This window comes from Hypomesus nipponensis, chromosome 22 (genome assembly GCF_054491055.1).
Source record: "Hypomesus nipponensis isolate SF chromosome 22, ASM5449105v1, whole genome shotgun sequence".
Taxonomy (NCBI): Eukaryota; Metazoa; Chordata; class Actinopteri; order Osmeriformes; family Osmeridae; genus Hypomesus; species Hypomesus nipponensis.
The window spans coordinates 16,610,001-16,627,086 of NC_140382.1; the positions used below are offsets into that span (position 1 = coordinate 16,610,001).

General features: G+C 46.7%; 1 protein-coding gene across 1 annotated transcript; it reads left to right on the forward strand.

Moving 5' to 3' along the window:
* The first annotated feature begins 4,655 nt into the window (after positions 1-4,655).
* On the forward strand, positions 4,656-9,138 carry LOC146236899 (intracellular hyaluronan-binding protein 4). Its single transcript, XM_084687845.1, has 8 exons — positions 4,656-5,132; positions 5,562-5,685; positions 6,052-6,213; positions 6,440-6,511; positions 6,824-6,904; positions 7,103-7,277; positions 8,326-8,517; positions 8,808-9,138. Exons 1-8 carry the CDS (start codon positions 4,862-4,864, stop codon positions 8,868-8,870), a joined length of 1,140 nt encoding a protein of 379 aa, XP_084543971.1. The 5' UTR covers positions 4,656-4,861; the 3' UTR covers positions 8,871-9,138.
* Positions 9,139-17,086: the final 7,948 nt, after the last annotated feature.

The following is a 17,086-nucleotide window of genomic DNA, read 5'->3' on the forward strand; positions in this document are numbered from 1 at the left end:
CATTGCCAGGGATTACCACTTAGCCACAGCCCTGGGATCTGGGACAGGTGCCGAAGAAGGAACCCTCATCTGAGTGTGTGTGCGTGTGGGACTTCATCCTCTGGTCAGGTGCAGAGCTTAGTCGACTGCTGAACAGTGAGTGTTTTCAGTTTGTTCACAGTGGCTAAGTTCTCCAGTTGAACAGAGACTGGGTGAAACGTCTAACAGATTTGTGACATGTTTACCTTCTATGTATGTGGAGCTTGACTAAGCCTGGCTGTGTTGTGTCATGTGAGACTTAAATGGACATCAAGCAAACAGTGTCCATGAACCGTCAATTTTAAGAGTAATTGAACTCCAAAACCTCTGTTTTTAGTTAAACACCTATAGTTATTATTCTAGCATGATTAAACTCATTAATCCTGGTCTTGATTCTGAGAAATGTCTGCAAAAGTGAATTTATTTATTATTATTTGGTATTAAATATGAAAACGGCAAGTTTAGTTACACTTTAACTGTTTGTCAGTCTGCAATTGTATTAGTGTGTAGGGTGCTGGTGAAGGTCCAGACTCAGGTGCCTTCTGGGCGGATCACAGTTCTACTTTCAACTGGCTCAGCTCAGCAGGAACAGGAGTCTGGTTCTAATGCAACACATATCATAAAAAGTACATTGAAGTTAATAACATTCAAAAGGGACGTTAAAACATTGCACAGACTCAGGATAATGTATTAAGGATTGATTTGTCTGTTGAATGTAAAAGTGAAACATCAGTAAAAGATTAAACTGTTTTAAGAGCCCTCTACTGTTGGTACATTAGTGGAAAACAGACACAACGTGAATCTGTATGACAAAACAGGGCACCTTAGTGACATTTAATGCACACTACACCATTCTCCAGATTTTGATGGTGATGTTCCACTGTAAAAGAGTACTAAATCGAACATTGCAAGCTTTCGGCAATTTGTACACTATAGGGTCGTTTCTTGTTTGACTGTTGCCAGTTGCCTACACACCTTGCACGCGATTGAATAAGCAAAACCAGAGATGTTATCTTCCAAGAATATTCAAGCTGAACTATCAATTATTTACATTTTTGTGGAATCGGTGGTTGAGCCAATGTAAAGACAACTAAATAAAATATCGTTGGCAATCTTGGCTCTGATGCTGATCCAGATAGATAGAGAAACGAACTTGCTGAAGAGGAAATTGAGTAATGTGAAGACAACCAGTTTGGTATGAGCCACTAGCAGCTGGCGATCTGTAAAGTTCTGAACTGATCTTATGACCGTATTTTATCAGATGATTTTTGTCAATTCTGACCTAATCTTATCATCGTTTATCTATTTATCTATTGACGTTGTCACATCTCGTACGATTATCAGACCACACACTGTCAACCGTTATGACTCGATGTAACGGACACCTTTCAATTTCAGAATGAGTTTTCCATCTTAATGCGAAAACCTGGGGAGCACAACAACAAAGAAATTTGACATTTTTGGGAACGTGAGTATTAGAGGAAGTAGAGAGTTGAAGCCTGTCAAGGTCTCAGGAGCGAAAGCCACAGAGAAACAGCAAATTGAAAGTGCTGCGGAAGGAGCATGTACAGGTACATTTCTATCATAGCATGGATTCTGAAAAGCTTTAACCAAGTGGCAACCACTCTTGATATTCTTTGCACTTTTGACACAAAATATGTGGGGATTCTTCTTTTTCTTGCAGTTGTAAGACCTGCAGAGAAAAAAGATCATATCTTTCCATCAAAGTCACTCTCGGATGCAGATGAAGATAATGTCCAGAAAGGGGATTCAAAAATTGAATTGACAGCCAACATAGATGCTTCTGGCATCATTCCCAACCCTTTTACATGTCCTACCTGTGAGAAAGGTAAAAAAAAACAAACATGGGGTTTAATGAGCACCTGCAGCGACATAGTCTTCACAAACTGGTGAGGGCCTTCAAATGTGACATTTGTAGGGAGTTTTTCAACTCCTTTAACCTTCGAGCAACACGTCGACTCTCATCTCACCGTGGCCTGTGAACTGTGTGACTTGCATCTGCCAGATGAATGATCCTTAAAGAGACACACGAGTGCCCACATGAGGGAGAGGAGCCCTGCGCTCTGTGACGTGTGCGGAGAACTTTTCCCAAAGTCTGAGCTCCCTCAGAAACCACATGAACACCCATCAGACACCAAACTCATTTGACTGTGATTGTATGTGGCAGACGCTTCAAACGACTTCAGACTCTGGAGACGCACCAGCGTGTCCACGCCGGAGAAAAGTCATTGAGCCGTGACACACGTGGGGTACATTACCACGAAGCACGCGCTCTCAGAAATCAATCAGACGTCCCTTCGATAGATAACCCCCCATCCACAGATGGGTGTCAGGTGGGGGATGAAGGTAAAGCCCTGAAAACAAACAATTCAGTTTATGGAGAAAACAAATGCCATGGGTGCAATGCGTGTGGTAAACAATTTAGAAGTAGGCTTGCTTATGACAAGCATAAAAGCTTGCACTGCCGGGGGAGATAACACTTGTCTGTGAAATATGTGACAAACAGCTGGGAAGTGAGAGGACTCTGAGGAATCACAGACCAATCCACACGGGGGAGAGATTGGCAGTGTGTGACGTCTGTGGCAAAGTCCTCCGCGTCGCCTCCACTGTCAAACTGCACACGAGCGTCCATTCTGGAAAGAAACCCTTCGATGTGAGGCGTGTGGCAAAGAGTACGCGACTGTGTTAGACTGTTTTAGTTCATCTTATTTTTTATCTTACTGTTCCTTGCACTTAGAGATTCATGTTGTTTAATTGTAACTTGCTTAACTACATGCTCTTGTGGTTTTTCCCTTTGGCACTTTTTGGTTGTTCACAATGTGTGCTTCTTGTTGTTGTTATCAGTGACCTATGCACTTTGTAATGCTATCTCTAAGAAGTCGCTTTGGATAAAAGCGTCTGCTAAATGAATAAATGTAAATGTAAAAGTGACTGTGAATCATCTCAAAAGACATCTGGTCTCACACTCAGAGCCGAAACCTTACCGATGCACGGTGTGCAGTAGGACGTTCACCCAGTCGTCCTCCCTGAAGACGCACGAGTTGATCCACACGGGTGACAAGCGACATAGCTGTGACGTCTGTGGGAAAAGGTTGATCGTCAAAGCCTATCTTCTACAACGCATGAGAAGCCACACCTCGGTGCATCCGAGCCAGCATCGCAGTGTAGGCCGGCCCTGCGGTCAGGGCCCAGATCCCACGCGTGCGGTCAGTGTGGTAAAGCCTTTTACCTGAGGGCCTCTCTCTGTCTGCACATGCGCGTTCACACAGGCGAGCAACCGCTCCAGTGTCCTGTGTGCGGTAAATGTTTCATGTTTAACTTAAACACTCACATACGTGTCCACACAGGCGAGGAACCGTATGTTTGTCACGTCTGCGAGGAAGGGTTCTCCCTGGGATCGCATTAGAACTATCACCATCGTGTGCACACGGGGATCATGGCGTTTGTGTGTGAGAAATGTGGGAGGGCATAAGTTAATAAGTATAATCTGAAAAGCCATAGGCGTCAGAAAGGATTTACAGCGGAAAATAATGTATAGAGACTTCAGAAAAGGATTAAGTTGTCATAACGGGCACAAATTGTATTGCTGTAAAACGTGTTTGCTTAACCTAGTCATTCTTAATAGAAATGTATAGACTAATGTGTAAAATAACTTTACACGTGTGATATTTATGATAATGGATTTGTACAAAAAGAACATGTGCATTCCATCTTAGATTTCATTAGCCATAACCCAGCCACGGTCACATATGTCTGGGTTTGCTGTATTGGCAAACCTGCTCAATTCTAACCCTTGTCAGTCAGCACATATTTATTCTGACTGTGGTGAATCCTGAAAAGTTGCGTTTGAGGGACTGGCTTGATGTAATGACTACGTTTTACCAGTTTGACTCGCTTTCACAAGCATTGCAGTTTGAGGAGACTTTCTTGAAATTGTGACCTTTAAAGTTTGTTTTAAATTCATGTAATGTTATTTGCTGCATCTAATGATTTGGAGAATACTAGGTAGGGCCTATGATTAGTATTTTTTAAGTTGTGTCCAGGATCAGACAGGATCAGTAAATTTTGCAACCCTAGTAATTTTGGATTGTGGTTGAAAGGATTCAAACCAAATCATCCCACCCACTACCTTCAAAGCCACTCAAACAAAACACACGAGCCTGATTACTGACAGGAGGTAGACAGACAAGTGCCCGTCCAATCATTGCATTCGGTTGAATAATGTAAAATCAGTAATTTCCAAACTAAATGATTGGTTGTAGTTATTACAGTTCTGCGATTCCTACAAATATCATATTTATAAAAATATACTGTCAAACCTTTAGATTTATTGGTTGCTGTCAGGATGTAAAGTGTATTTAAGCAAATATGTCAAAAACCTGCCTTTAATTAATTTGATTAACAGACATTTTATGTTCAATGAAGCTCTTTTTTAAACGTTTTTCCCTACAATGGTCAAGGAGGTTACATAGGTTATTACGCGGTCACCCACATTATTCAACTCAATCAACTGACATAGCAACAACTAGTTGATTATTTTTAGGGGAGCTGCCCCTTTAACATCATATTTGGGGCGGAGTAAGGATTTAAGTCGTCCGCCATTTTGAACCATACCGCATGTGCCTCAGTCGTGCTCAATGTTGCTCAAACTGGCGTGCTAGCGAAAATTGGACAGAAGCAGGCAAGAAATGGTTATTGTTCATTGACGCAGACCGGTAGAAATGTTTGCTCCTGAATAGTCTGGCGCGTACATACTGCAATAAATTTAGTGTTGCATCCATTTCCCTTTAGTTGATTTTGCAAACAAATTCTCCATTTCAACATGAAGGGTATAGTTGAGGATCCGACAGCCGATGTTGCTGAAAGTGCGGGGTTTGGGTGTGCCGTGACAAACCGTTTTGGTCAGCTTTTAGACGACGAGGCTGATCCTTTTGACATCATTCGTGAGGCCCAAGCTGAGAAAAAGAAAAAGAAGAAAGAAGAGGCTAAAAAACCTGCACCTAAACCGGTAAAAAAAGAATCTCAGAAAGACAGGCGAGTTCCTGTCAGTGGCGGTGAAGGCGACAACTCTGCTCAGACCAAAACTTCTCAGGGTGAGTTTGACATCGCTCGTTAACTGTCATTATGTTAAATACATACCATTAATGTAGTTAATCCAAGTAAATTTGATAGCTGTCACAATCATCGCAACTATCTTGGCTAATTGTAGTTAGCCATCCCGCCTATATCTGGGCCTGAGTCATGTACGTAGGCCAGCCCGTGTTTGCTGGTTTTGTGCGCCCATGCTGGTATGCATGCTAGGTAGCTAGCTGGTGTGCATGCTAGCTGGTGTTCATGCTAGCATAATGTGCATGCTAGCTAGCATATGTGCATGCTACTTGATGTGCATGCTAACTAGCATGGTCTCTGACTGGAGTGAAAAACAAATGTCTAAAGCCAGGTGTCCATTGTAGCTAGTTTTTTCTAGATACATCATGCAGCACAACCGGTCATTCGAGTTTTATGCTTAATTTAATTTTCAGGTCAGAGGTTTCCTTCTCGTGGAGGAGGTTCGGGACCAGCAGAGGAGCGTGGCGAGAGACGCGTTGGTTTCCGGGACAGAAGACCCAACGACAATGAGGCCTCCATGGGATTCTCTATTGAAAGGTGTGATTGTTGACAAAAGGCTATACACAAAGGCGGGGTAGCTAGGATTTAAACTGGCCCCCGCACTTGTCACACGTGCCTGTTTCTCATAACGAGCCTGATCAGTCCACATGCCTACTGCAGTTGTCCATCTGTTGACACGACCTTCTAGACTTCCATGTCCAGATGCCATGTGATTGAGTGTGATAAAGCACAACTTGTTTTGATACGCTGCTGTAATGCTGCTGTTGATCCAAAATATATGAAGAGTCTCTTATCTATAATTCTCTCCCCCATACATGCCACTCCCAAACCCACAACACTCACACGCACCCAACCCCCCCCACACACACACACACACACACACACGCACACGCACACACACAGACCCGCGGAGCAGGGAGAGCGTGGTACCAGAGGCCGCGGTGGTGGACGAGGAGGAGGAGGGCGAGGGATGAGGGGCGGCGGCAGCGGCCAGTTCAGGTCCACGGATGGGTTCGACCAGCGGGGCAAGCGCGAGTTTGAACGCCACAGTGGCAGCGATAGAACGTGAGTGACCCCTGCCTCATGTTTATCCACCTACTTTTCATCATCATTCAAAATGAAACTGAAAGACAATTTAGCGGTAGCGTAGCTGGTTGAAAGTGCGTTGGGGGGCTGGTGTGAGGGGGGGGGGCTGGTGTGAGGGGGGGGGGCTGGTGTGAGGGGGGGGGGCTGGTGTGAGGGTGAGGGGGGCTGGTGTGAGGGTGAAGCTGACATTGTCCTCCTGTGACAGTGGTGTCCGCCCTGAAGAGAAGCGGGGAGGCAGTGGCCCTCGTAACTGGGGCTCCATGAGAGACCACATGAGGTGAGTGATTCCCAGGCACCACAGCTAGCAGCCCTGCATCAGCAGTGAGGGCGCTTTAGTAGTGGCGTTTTAACTGGCGCCTGGCTCAGTGAGGGCAGACAGGGCCTCTCTAAGAAGCATGAGGAAGGGATGTGCTTACTGTGTGACGGTGAGTTTGTGATACAGATGTTTTTAAGTGACGTGGCATGTTTAGGGCCTTCTGATAATCCCAAAGCGATCTACGTTTTACTGTGGGTGAATGTTTGCGGTGACCTGTCCGACATTGAGGGTGGTCGTATTATTGTGATCGTATGATCGTGATCCATCCGACAGTGCGGCGGCCGACGGGGCTCCGGGGGACGAGGGAGCCGAGAGAGAGGAGGGGGCGGAGCCGGCTGACGCTGGAGCCAATCCGTGAGTGACACCAGACTATTTTGATTGCAGAAACACGTCCCACTCACCCACCAGCACACTCATGTCACACGCCAGTGGTCAATCCATAGTATCAACAGGATCAGCTATGACCCCCCCCCCCATAACCGTCTGTCCAGGTTGAGTCATGGGCATGGGCAGGGGTCGTGACCCCAGACTAACCCCTCGGCTGTCCCTCAGGTCTGCTGAGGGCGAGGCGGAGGCTGCGGAGCCCCCTGCAGTGGAGATGTCCCTGGATGAGTGGAAGGCCCTGCAGAAGCAGAGCAGACCCAAGGCTGAATTCAACATACGCAAGGCTGACACCTCTGTACCCTCCGACTCCATGGTCATCCACAAGTCCAAGAAGGCTCTAGAGGTGAGAATGGCGCAGAACCCAAACGGAACGCCCCAACAGTGTGTGATTGTGGAGGCCTGAGGTTTGATGGGTGTAGGTCAGTGGTCTCCAACTGTGGTTCTTGGGGCTTTCTGTCCTGCATGTTTAACCCTTGTGCTGCCCTCGGGTCACATGACCCAAAGGTTCATAACGAACAATTGTTTTTTTTTACCCAATACAAAAGCAAATAAAATATTTTCTTTTAACCTTCGCAATGTGGGGGGTCTGAGACAGCCCAACGGTTAAAAGAAAATGCTTCACTTTGTTTTTGTATGCGGTAAAGTTGTCGCAAACGACGGTGGGTCACAATGACTGATGGGTCAGAATGACCCGAGGAGAACACAAGGGTTAAGAGGTTTCCCTGCTCCAACACACCTGATTCAAATGAAGGTTCGTTGTCAGGCTTCTGCTGAGCTTCATAACGACCCATTCATTAGAATCAGATGTTGGAGCAGGGAAATATCTAGAACATGCAGGGTTAAAGGCCACTGGTGCAGCTAACAGAGCCATGGGGAATTGGTATCTGCACAGCCTGTGGTGGTTTACTCATGTAGGGTTTACTGTTCAAACTTGAACTTTTCTAGTTCAGGGAATATTAGTGATATTATTACATTCAGTAGACTGTAGTTATACAAATATTTCATATAGTACAAGATCTCTTGACTAAGATAGGAAAATAGGTCTTAAGAAGGTATTTGAGTGCCAGTATTAACTTTGAATGTTTAACATTCTGTCATCAGTGTTTGTGTGAATGTTAATGTTGTAAAATTCAAACGCTTTTTTGAATTGATTTTAATGGGTGCATAAATCCAGTTTTCAACATTTAATGCATTTCGTTGGTACGGGAGATTAAATATTTGAAAATATAGTTACATTTTAAGGGATTTGTGTAATTTATACTTTCAGTGTAAATTTGGTAATGTGAATTTTACAGCTTTATGTTGGGCTATATTAAGACTTAAGTACTAGTATAATATCAGTCAGGCTGAGTTCTACGTCTCCTGACTGCTGCTCTCCCTCATCCAATCAGGAGCAAGCTGAGGAGGCGGAGGAAGAGTCAATGCGTCGCCCCGCCAACGACATCACCGCCAAGCTGGAAATCAACTTCGGCAGCCTGGGCCGCCCCTCCCGAGGAGCCAGGGGCGGGGCACGCGGTGGTAGGGGCCGCGGCGGGCCAGTACCCCGCCCCGACACGACCTCTCCCCAGAAACCTCCGGAGAAGGTGAGTTTCCTCCGCCGTCTCTGATTGGGGTTAGGGAGCCGATTGCACGCGGTGGGTGTTCTCTGTGCGTTGTACTTCACAGGCAGCTGTTCAGTAGGGTTTGAAAACCTTCTTTGTCATTGTTGGTTAAAAGAAGAAGAAGAAGAGGAGGAGGAGGGGGGGGGGGGAGTTGGGACTTCAAGTTATATTTGAATTCATTTAGCATAAAATCAAGGATCAGAAGTGCGGTGGTGCTACCTTACTCAGTGCATCAATAACCGTCTTTAACAGAGTGTTTGATTCGTCCGCAGCCCCGTGTCCAGACTCGGGTCCCCAACCCGGATGACCCAGAGGACTTCCCTGCCCTGGCCTGAGGTGGGCGGGGCCAGGCCTGGACCTGAGCCCAGTACACAGGTGGCCCAGTCACACCTGTGCTGTGCCTTAGAGGGGTCGGCTGCACTTCCCACGAGGAGACATAAATTAGTGACGGGTTCGGCTCGTATACATCCCAAAGGACTGTTTATAAATATCAGAGTTCCCTTCTGAGCTGTGTGGTTCAGATCCAATGGCCTTTCATTGCATTGGGAAAATATGAATACTTGACCTGTTTATTAAAAAAAATAAATGCACTGTTGACGTTCACTTGTTTTATTTTTTTTGATGCGTGTGACCTAAAAAATGGGTTTGGATTGTGTGGTGTTTTAGATGTAGTCGTTATCAAATGTAGATCTTAACGAACATGAAGGAACAGGTGCACAAGTTCAGTCGAGATACTGGGTAATGTGTTTTAACTGCAGTACTGTTAGTCATCCACAAGGTGGAGCAAGAATATCACAATTGCATTCACGTCTACCTTGGAAGTCTCACATAATTTGAATGTGGTCACTGGTCATGTAAGCTTTTAAAGTGTCAAGTGAGTCACACCAGGACTTATTTTGACACTTCATTTAGCTGACATTTCTCCAATGCAACATACAAAAGACGGAAGTACACCAAAAGGATCAGAAGTGCAAAGTTTGAACAGTGTTTCAGAAAAGATACAATGTCTTTTCCTGGATGGTGTGGTCATGTGACTGAGCAGAACTCCTCTGTCCAAACACTTGTTCTAGAATGTAAATGACTGAGGCTTTCTCCCCTGCAGTTGTCAAATAAGTTTACAAGCTTACTGTCTACAGCCACCTGCCGTCTCTCCAGGCCGCACCCCTACGTTGAGCTTAGCTAGCCTGTCACCTACTAATGCCACGTTATTGCATTTTGTCTAACCTTCTGAAGTGTTAATGCGCAGAGGAATGTGGTGTTTTCACGGTTGTTAGACTAACCCAATCCCTTTTACTGTGTGAAAAGGACCAAAGCTTAAGTTCCTCCACCAGCGACCGTGCTCCACTGACTTGCATAGCACCATCTGTTCAAACTCAACTTTACTGCTTACATGTAATGCTTCTGGTCATGTCTATGAAAGGGAAACAACATAGTTCCTTGGCTTTTTTGTTTTTTCATGAGAGGATACATGTTAGGGACAGGTTCAAGATGTCTGCCTCGTGGTGGTGGTTCATGGAGAAAGTCTCGCTTTGGTTCTCACTCACTGGAGTGATGGAGAGGGTTGGAAGGAAACCGATCACCATACAAGCAAGGCTTTCTAATGGGTGGATGGATGGCTGGACACTCCTCAAGCTGTTGGTGGAGGTGCTGGGTTCCAAATCAATATGATCAACTGTTATGGCTGTGCCATGATTGATCTGGCAGCCTTTGACCTTGACTGCACACCATTAATTAAACTTCACAGAGCAGTGATGGGATGATGGAACACGGCCCCACATGGGGAATTCATCCATCATCCCCTCTGTGTGATGTGGGAACCGAGAGTGAGTGTGTGCGTTTGTCGTCTTGCATCCTTGTGTCTGTGTCAGAGACGTTTGCCTCGGGAAGTTGTGAATCCGAAGCTTGATGTCGGAGCGCTGGGCAGAACGTCTGGAATGTCTAACGTTACCGCTCGTAAGGTGGAGACCTCAGTAGCACTCTTAGCGTCTGCTAAATAATACATTGTTTATTCATTACATTATTATCACTGCTAGAAATGTCAAACGTGCTGGAAAGCGCACATCATCCCCGACACAGGATGTGTTGTCGTTACAGCCTGTGGTGGTGGTCTACTTGATACTGCGGAGACAGGAAACACAACAGGACTTCCTGTCGGCTCCCCATCACATGAGCAGGGATACGTGTGGGTGGGTAAGGGGAGGGGGGCACGGAGAGGCTATGGTAAAAAGACAGTATGTTCACTGCTTCATAACGGGATACAGTAACACCCTCCCCCACACACACATAACACCTCACAAGACACTACATCACCCCCAACACACACACACACACACACGCAGCATACACACAATACAATCACACTCAGGTCTTGGATGAACGGATGGCTCATTTTATTGATTGACAGGTAAAGGTTGAAGGGGGAGGGGCTCATGTTACATGCGCATGGGAAGCCATTGGAGGAGTAGAGAGCCACATCATGCTGTCAACAAGGAAGCAGGAAATGTCTCTCAACAAGACAAGTTGAGGGGTTCTCTCTAATGCTGCTCGGCTTGCAGAGTATTTTTCCTCTGCCGTTGGTTGTGTTCAGGACATGCTGAGTGTGTGTGTGTGTCTAAGCATGTGTGTGTGAACGTCTGCATGCGTGTGAGCAGTAACTCTCCTCCTCTAATGGTCCATTAAGACTCCTTCATTTGTCCCAAACTGGCTGAAAAGCTCTAATGGAGAGCATGTTTCAGCAGAGCCAGAGCTCCAGTCAGGCCAGGAGATGAAGACAGCCACACTGCTCTGGGAATAATACGTCCTAATAAGATCTGCAAAGTGCTTGCATGGTAAAATCGATACCAAATTGAAATGTTGCCATGGCCACACTGAGAGTTGATTCTAGCAGGAGCAGAAGCCCCCTATCCAGGCTTGAAACCTCGCACTCATTCTGATACACTGGGGGTCTTTATTGACATGTCTGTTCAGTATGTTCAATAATTGTCTTTTGGACTATTATGTTAAAGTACTGGATCTCAACTTCGATAGACACATGGCCACAATAATGTTTACCGTTCTTGGCCTATGTAATTTCTCAACGGGTAATATTGACTATGTGTGTCTGTAAAGGGTTGGGTTTTCCCTCTGAGTTCAATCCCAGCAGATGTTTAACACATAAGAGTCTTCAGGGCCTCGTTTTACTGGGATGAACACTGTGGCTCAGAGTGTTTGTCTGTTGATCAAGAGGTCAACGGTTCGAATCCCTCCAAGTCCCTCCAACCACCTCCACCATGGAAAGATCAGATGGACACTGATGCTCTTGTAGATGGACACCAACAGAGTAGTAGTAGTAAGAACCAGTCATGGACCCTTGGAGGTTGGCACACGAGCCCTGCCAGTCTGGAGAGTTCTAGCTGGCATAGCCTAGCCATGCCAGTCTAGCGAGTTCTAGTTGGCACACTATCATAGCCTTGCCGGTTTAGAGAACCTTCAAGACGGCACAGTTGGATAGGTAAACGTGCAGCGCAGAACTGTGAACCGTGAGCCTGTGGGCAGTCTCTCACCGTCTCCAAGGAAACAATTAAGATTGTTCATTCACGGGCACCGTAGCCCTTACCTTCTGCGGAGAAAAACAACCCTCCTCAGCGCTATCGGGGGATAGTGAGCCTTCGCAAAGGACCCGTGTGTTTGCCTGTCCTCCAGGGTTTGGAGGTACTACTCTCCTGGTTCGTTAGTTAACATCGGGTTCTCCGCACAAATGGACCAGCTGTTTTAAAAAAAGAGGCTTTAGAAGCTCCATGTCTCTCTTCCTCTCTCTTCCTCTCTCTTCCTCTCTCTTCCTCTCTCTTTTTCTCTCTCTCTCTTGTACTTTCTTCAATTCTCTTTCTCTGTCTTACTTTCTCTCTTTTACCCTTGTAATTCTTTATCTCTATCTCCCTCTCTCCCTATCGCTTATTTGCTCCAATTCTCCAATCCATCACTCTCTCGCTCTCTTTCTCTCTCATTCTTTCTCCCTTCTTCCTCAGCTACTCTACATTGTGGGGTGTGTCTCAAGGTTATCCTCTACTGAAGGTGTTAGTGGACCTGTAAGAACCTGTAGGATTGATTTAGACTGCAGGGCATAGGCGGTCAGATGCGGTTCATAGACCCAAAGGCAAAGGAAATGGATTCTGAATTTATTTATTTCACTCTGGATGGATGTTGGGGATATATAAAGGATTTATAAATTCATGATCCATGAATGAAAGTCTCTTTTTGTTATTATGCTATTCGTCAACGATTGAGTCCTGATTGCCAGATAAATAATTGATAAGCCTGAGTGTGTGTTGATGTTTTCGTCTGGGAGAAGATGAATACACTGTAAGCACAGCTGGGAACCTCTTATTAGGAGAGTGTGAAAGCTGCGATAAACACAGAGGCACCGGGGTGTCTCCGAGACGCCACGCACAGTTACAACACATGATTACCAGTACCAGTACACTGACACAGAAAACATGCCAGTCTTGGTCAATAGCAGCTCTGTCATACGAAGAAAGCCTTCCAAACAGTTCCATTAGTACACCTCGAGAGAGAGCGAGAGAAAGAAGGGAGGAGAGAGAGACGGCGAGAGTCGGACACACCGCGCACGATCACGCGGGTAACTGTGCGAGTGCGCCGTGGTGTTTTCTGCTTGGTTATGTCCCCCGTGAGAGCGGGTCACGGTCCTGCCTGGATGGCAGTGGGGCACGGCGGCTGGCAGGGGCACACAGACAAGGAGAAACTGCCTCCTGGTGTGACTGAAATGAGAGATGCAAAGTGCTCTCGTCTCCGAAATGAAAGACAAATCGGAGGCCCCTTGGCAGGAGCCAGATAAGCCTGTTGACCTGCAGAGCACAGGATGAGAAGCAGAAGCACCACTGCAATGTCATCACAATTCATCTGGTTGTATTCCAGATGGTAGGAGCCTGTTAGACAATGATGGGACAAGGTATATCGTTGATTTAGAACAAGTTCTAGTCACAACTTGAAGAGCGGGCCTAAATGTGTGTGGATGTGTGAGTGAGAGAATGTGTGTTTTAATGTGAGTATGTGTGTCTGTGTGTGTGTGTGTGTGTGTGTGTGAGAGTGTCAATGTGTGTTTTAATGTGAGTGTGTGTGTCTGTGTGTGTAAATGTGTGTGTGTATGTGTGTTGCCCCTGTCTTTCAGTGTGTGTCTAGGCACAAGGCTGGGAGGAGGCAGGTCTGCAGTTGATAATCTGTAATTAATTAGAATGAGAAAGCAGACTGTAGACTGCTGATAGCAGATGGAGGAGTGTTGCTGTAGGGGGGTGCGCTCCCCTCTCCTCCTCCTCCTGCTTTTCCTCTCTTACTCCTCATCTCCTCTCCTCCTTCTCTAACTCCCCTCTCCTCATCCTCATCCTGCCCTCCCCCTCCTCCTCCTCCTCCTCCTGCTCCCCTCTCCTCTCCATTCCTCCTCCTGCTCTCTTCCCCTCTCCTCCTCCTCTCCATTCCTCCTCCTGCTCTCTTCCCCTCTCCTCCTCCTCTCCATTCCTCCTCCTGCTCTCCTCCTCCTGCTCTCCTCCTCCTGCTCTCCTCCTGCACTCCTCCCCCTCTGTCCCCTCTCCTCATTCTCCTCCTCCTCCCCCTTCTCTCCTTGCCCAGTGATGGATGTGTGAGGTCGGGAGGTGAGCAGAGGGTGCATCTCTCAGCCGGGGCCCGGGCAGGAGTGACAGGGAGCACAGGAGACAGCAGTGCTTTACCGGGAGACAGATCCTAGGTTCTTAAATCTTCATTAGTCCTGGTAAATGAGGTTTGTATGCACTTCCACACACACTGCCACACACACACACGCACAGGCGAAAACACACACACACACACTTTCAACGCATACATGTGCACATACACACAAACACACACATGCTACATCATATCCATTACATCTTAACTGAAAACCATGGTAATAGTGTCTATTGATTTCTTCGTCCCCGGATCAGTGAGGCATGAAGAGTTTGGATTCTGGGTAATGAAATTACCTTTGCTTTCGACGATGTCAAGAAAATGTTACAGAGGGAAGACAAGCTTTATTGTCCATGTGGCAAACAACAAACCTTCCTGGCACATCTCATCTTTTAGAGTGGTTGTGCCCTGTAGGCCGTTTAGTGGGATTCTCCACAAGTTAACAACAGCAGAAGAGGATGTCAGCCACTTAGGAACTGGATGTCCTGGGAACTGGATCTCCAGGTCGTCCCATCCTGGAAGAACGAACCTGGCCAGTGGCCATGCCTGCACCCTGGAAGACTGGACCCTGTTGGACAGTCCCACGCAGACAGACTGAGCCTGGCCTGGAGGCTGTAAGGTCAACTCATCTTCCACCAGGGAAGTGACTTACATGCCACCTTCAGTGGAGATGGATCGGTGGGCGGGAAGACAGATCGAACAGTCAAACAGACAGACGGTCAGACAGACAGGCAGGCAGACAAGCAGGCAGGATGGAAAATAGGTGTGTATGTGACAGTGTGTGTGTGAATCTGTGAGTGTGTGTGTATGTATGTCTGTGTGTTTGTGTGTGTACAGTGTGTGTGTGTATTTCTTCCCCCTCCTATGCCCCCACACAGCCTAGGGCTCTCAGTCAGTAAACACAAAGCAGCCTTTAATTAGCCCTCCGTTTCTAATTGATTAAAAATCCCAACGGTGCAATTATGCGATTGCATACACGCGCTCCTCTCTCTCTTTCTGTCTCTTTCTCTTTTTCTGTCAGACTCATTATAACACAGAATGGGTTGTCACAATACAGAACATACGGAGATCTCAAAACCTGTCTAACCAATACCAGACGCATATGATATCTAACTGACACCTAACCAATGATATTTCGACAAGATATTGAATTCGCAAACGTTTTTTATTCCAAAGCGACAGACAAATTGTGTATATAGATTCAGGCAGAATGACTCAGTAGTAGTAGTTGATTGACACTTTGTTGCTTGGTTACAGCATGTTTTGGCCGAGTGGTCCGGCTCAAACCAGCTCGCTGCCGCACCCGACGGAGACTCTGTCTCCACCTCCGAGCAGAGAGCAGCGAACACATGCTCCCTAGAAGAGAAAACACAGAACCAAGGGTGGAGGCTGGGTTGGAGGCCGGGGTGGAGGCTGGGTTGGAGGCCGGGTTGGAGGCCGGGTTGGAGGCTGGGGTGGAGGCTGGGGTGGAGGATGGGTTGGAGGCTGGGGTGGAGGCAGAGTGGAGGCTGGGTGGAGGCTGGGTGGAGGCAGGGTGGAGGCCGGGGTGGAGGCAGGGTGGAGGCTGGGGTGGAGGCTGGGTGGAGGCAGGGTGGAGGCTGGGGTGGAGGCTGGGTGGAGGCAGGGTGGAGGCTGGGGTGGAGGCAGGGGTGGCGGAGGCAGCAGGAGTTGAACACTTAGCATCCTGTGTGGAATCCAGTGTAGGTGAGTCCCTGGTCTAAACAGCCGCCCTGCTAAAGTAGGAGTGGCCTACTTTAAAATGGCTTAATGAAAATGACTCAATGTAAATGACTCAATGTAAATGACTCAATGTAGGAGTGGCCTAACCCTAACCCCGACTGCATGATATGACGAGCTGCTGACTGACAGCGCTAACTTCTGAGATTATATATTATATATCATAGATACATACATAGATATTCAATAGAATATTTTGAAAATGTACCAGTTTACCACACATTGAAACACACACTGTAGCCTACATGTCTTATGTTCTTGCCTTCTGTGTATACCTGCTGTGTGTGTGTACAGTACATGTGTGTGATTGACTGACTCCCCGTGTGCAGTCGTGTGCATAAACGTACACCTCATCATCATTTCCTCAGCAGCAGTGCATTGTCCTCTGCGGGGTGGGGTTTCCAGGACCAACCTGGCCCACGATGAGGCCCCCCCCCCCCCCCCCCTCCCGCAGTGAAACAACACTCAGACAGATCACCACCAGGGGCCACACACCCTCATCATGGAGTCCTTCCAGCCAGACCGGCTGTAAAACATTCACAGGGTCTCCTCATGAATAACAATGAGGGCTGCACACATCCAGGGCTCCAGAGTTTATCATGAATGCGTTTTATTAGTATTATTATAATTATTGTTCTTAGTATATTACTCTAATTATCTTTATCCTGATTATTACTAGTAGTATTATTAGTGGTATTAGAATGAGGATGCAGATGGCAGACTGCTGATAGCAGGTGGAGGAGTGTTGGTGAAAGATGTAATAGTTTTATTATCGTTATTGTAATGATCAGTAGTGGTATTATGCCACCTGGATGTGTGTGAATGTAGCAGGTTCAGGAGACCAGATTAACTGGGTTTAAGGTCTTAGTTCTAAATAATAAGTGTTTCTCACATCACACCTTTCACCCATTCTTCAGCAGGCAGCTGTTCAGTCATTCATTTGCTTTGATAAATCATGCTTCCCAACTCAGATGTAATTCTGACCTAAATCCCTTCGGGGGCCCAATTTGTCCACACTCCTGGATTGAAGAGTTAGAGAAAGAAAATGTGTTCTGATTTAATGAACAAACGCATGGAGTTCTCTTTGTGTGATTCTCTGTCACAGAATAACAGCTATTGG

Excerpts from the sequence above, each read along its gene's own strand:
- LOC146236899 (XM_084687845.1), top strand. The coding sequence starts at position 4,862 with ATGAAGGGTATAGTTGAGGATCCGACAGCCGATGTTGCTGAAAGTGCG. Across the intron at positions 5,686-6,051 it reads ATGGGATTCTCTATTGAAAG|ACCCGCGGAGCAGGGAGAGC; the intron begins GTGTGATTGTTG and ends GCACACACACAG. Across the intron at positions 6,905-7,102 it reads GCTGACGCTGGAGCCAATCC|GTCTGCTGAGGGCGAGGCGG; the intron begins GTGAGTGACACC and ends GCTGTCCCTCAG.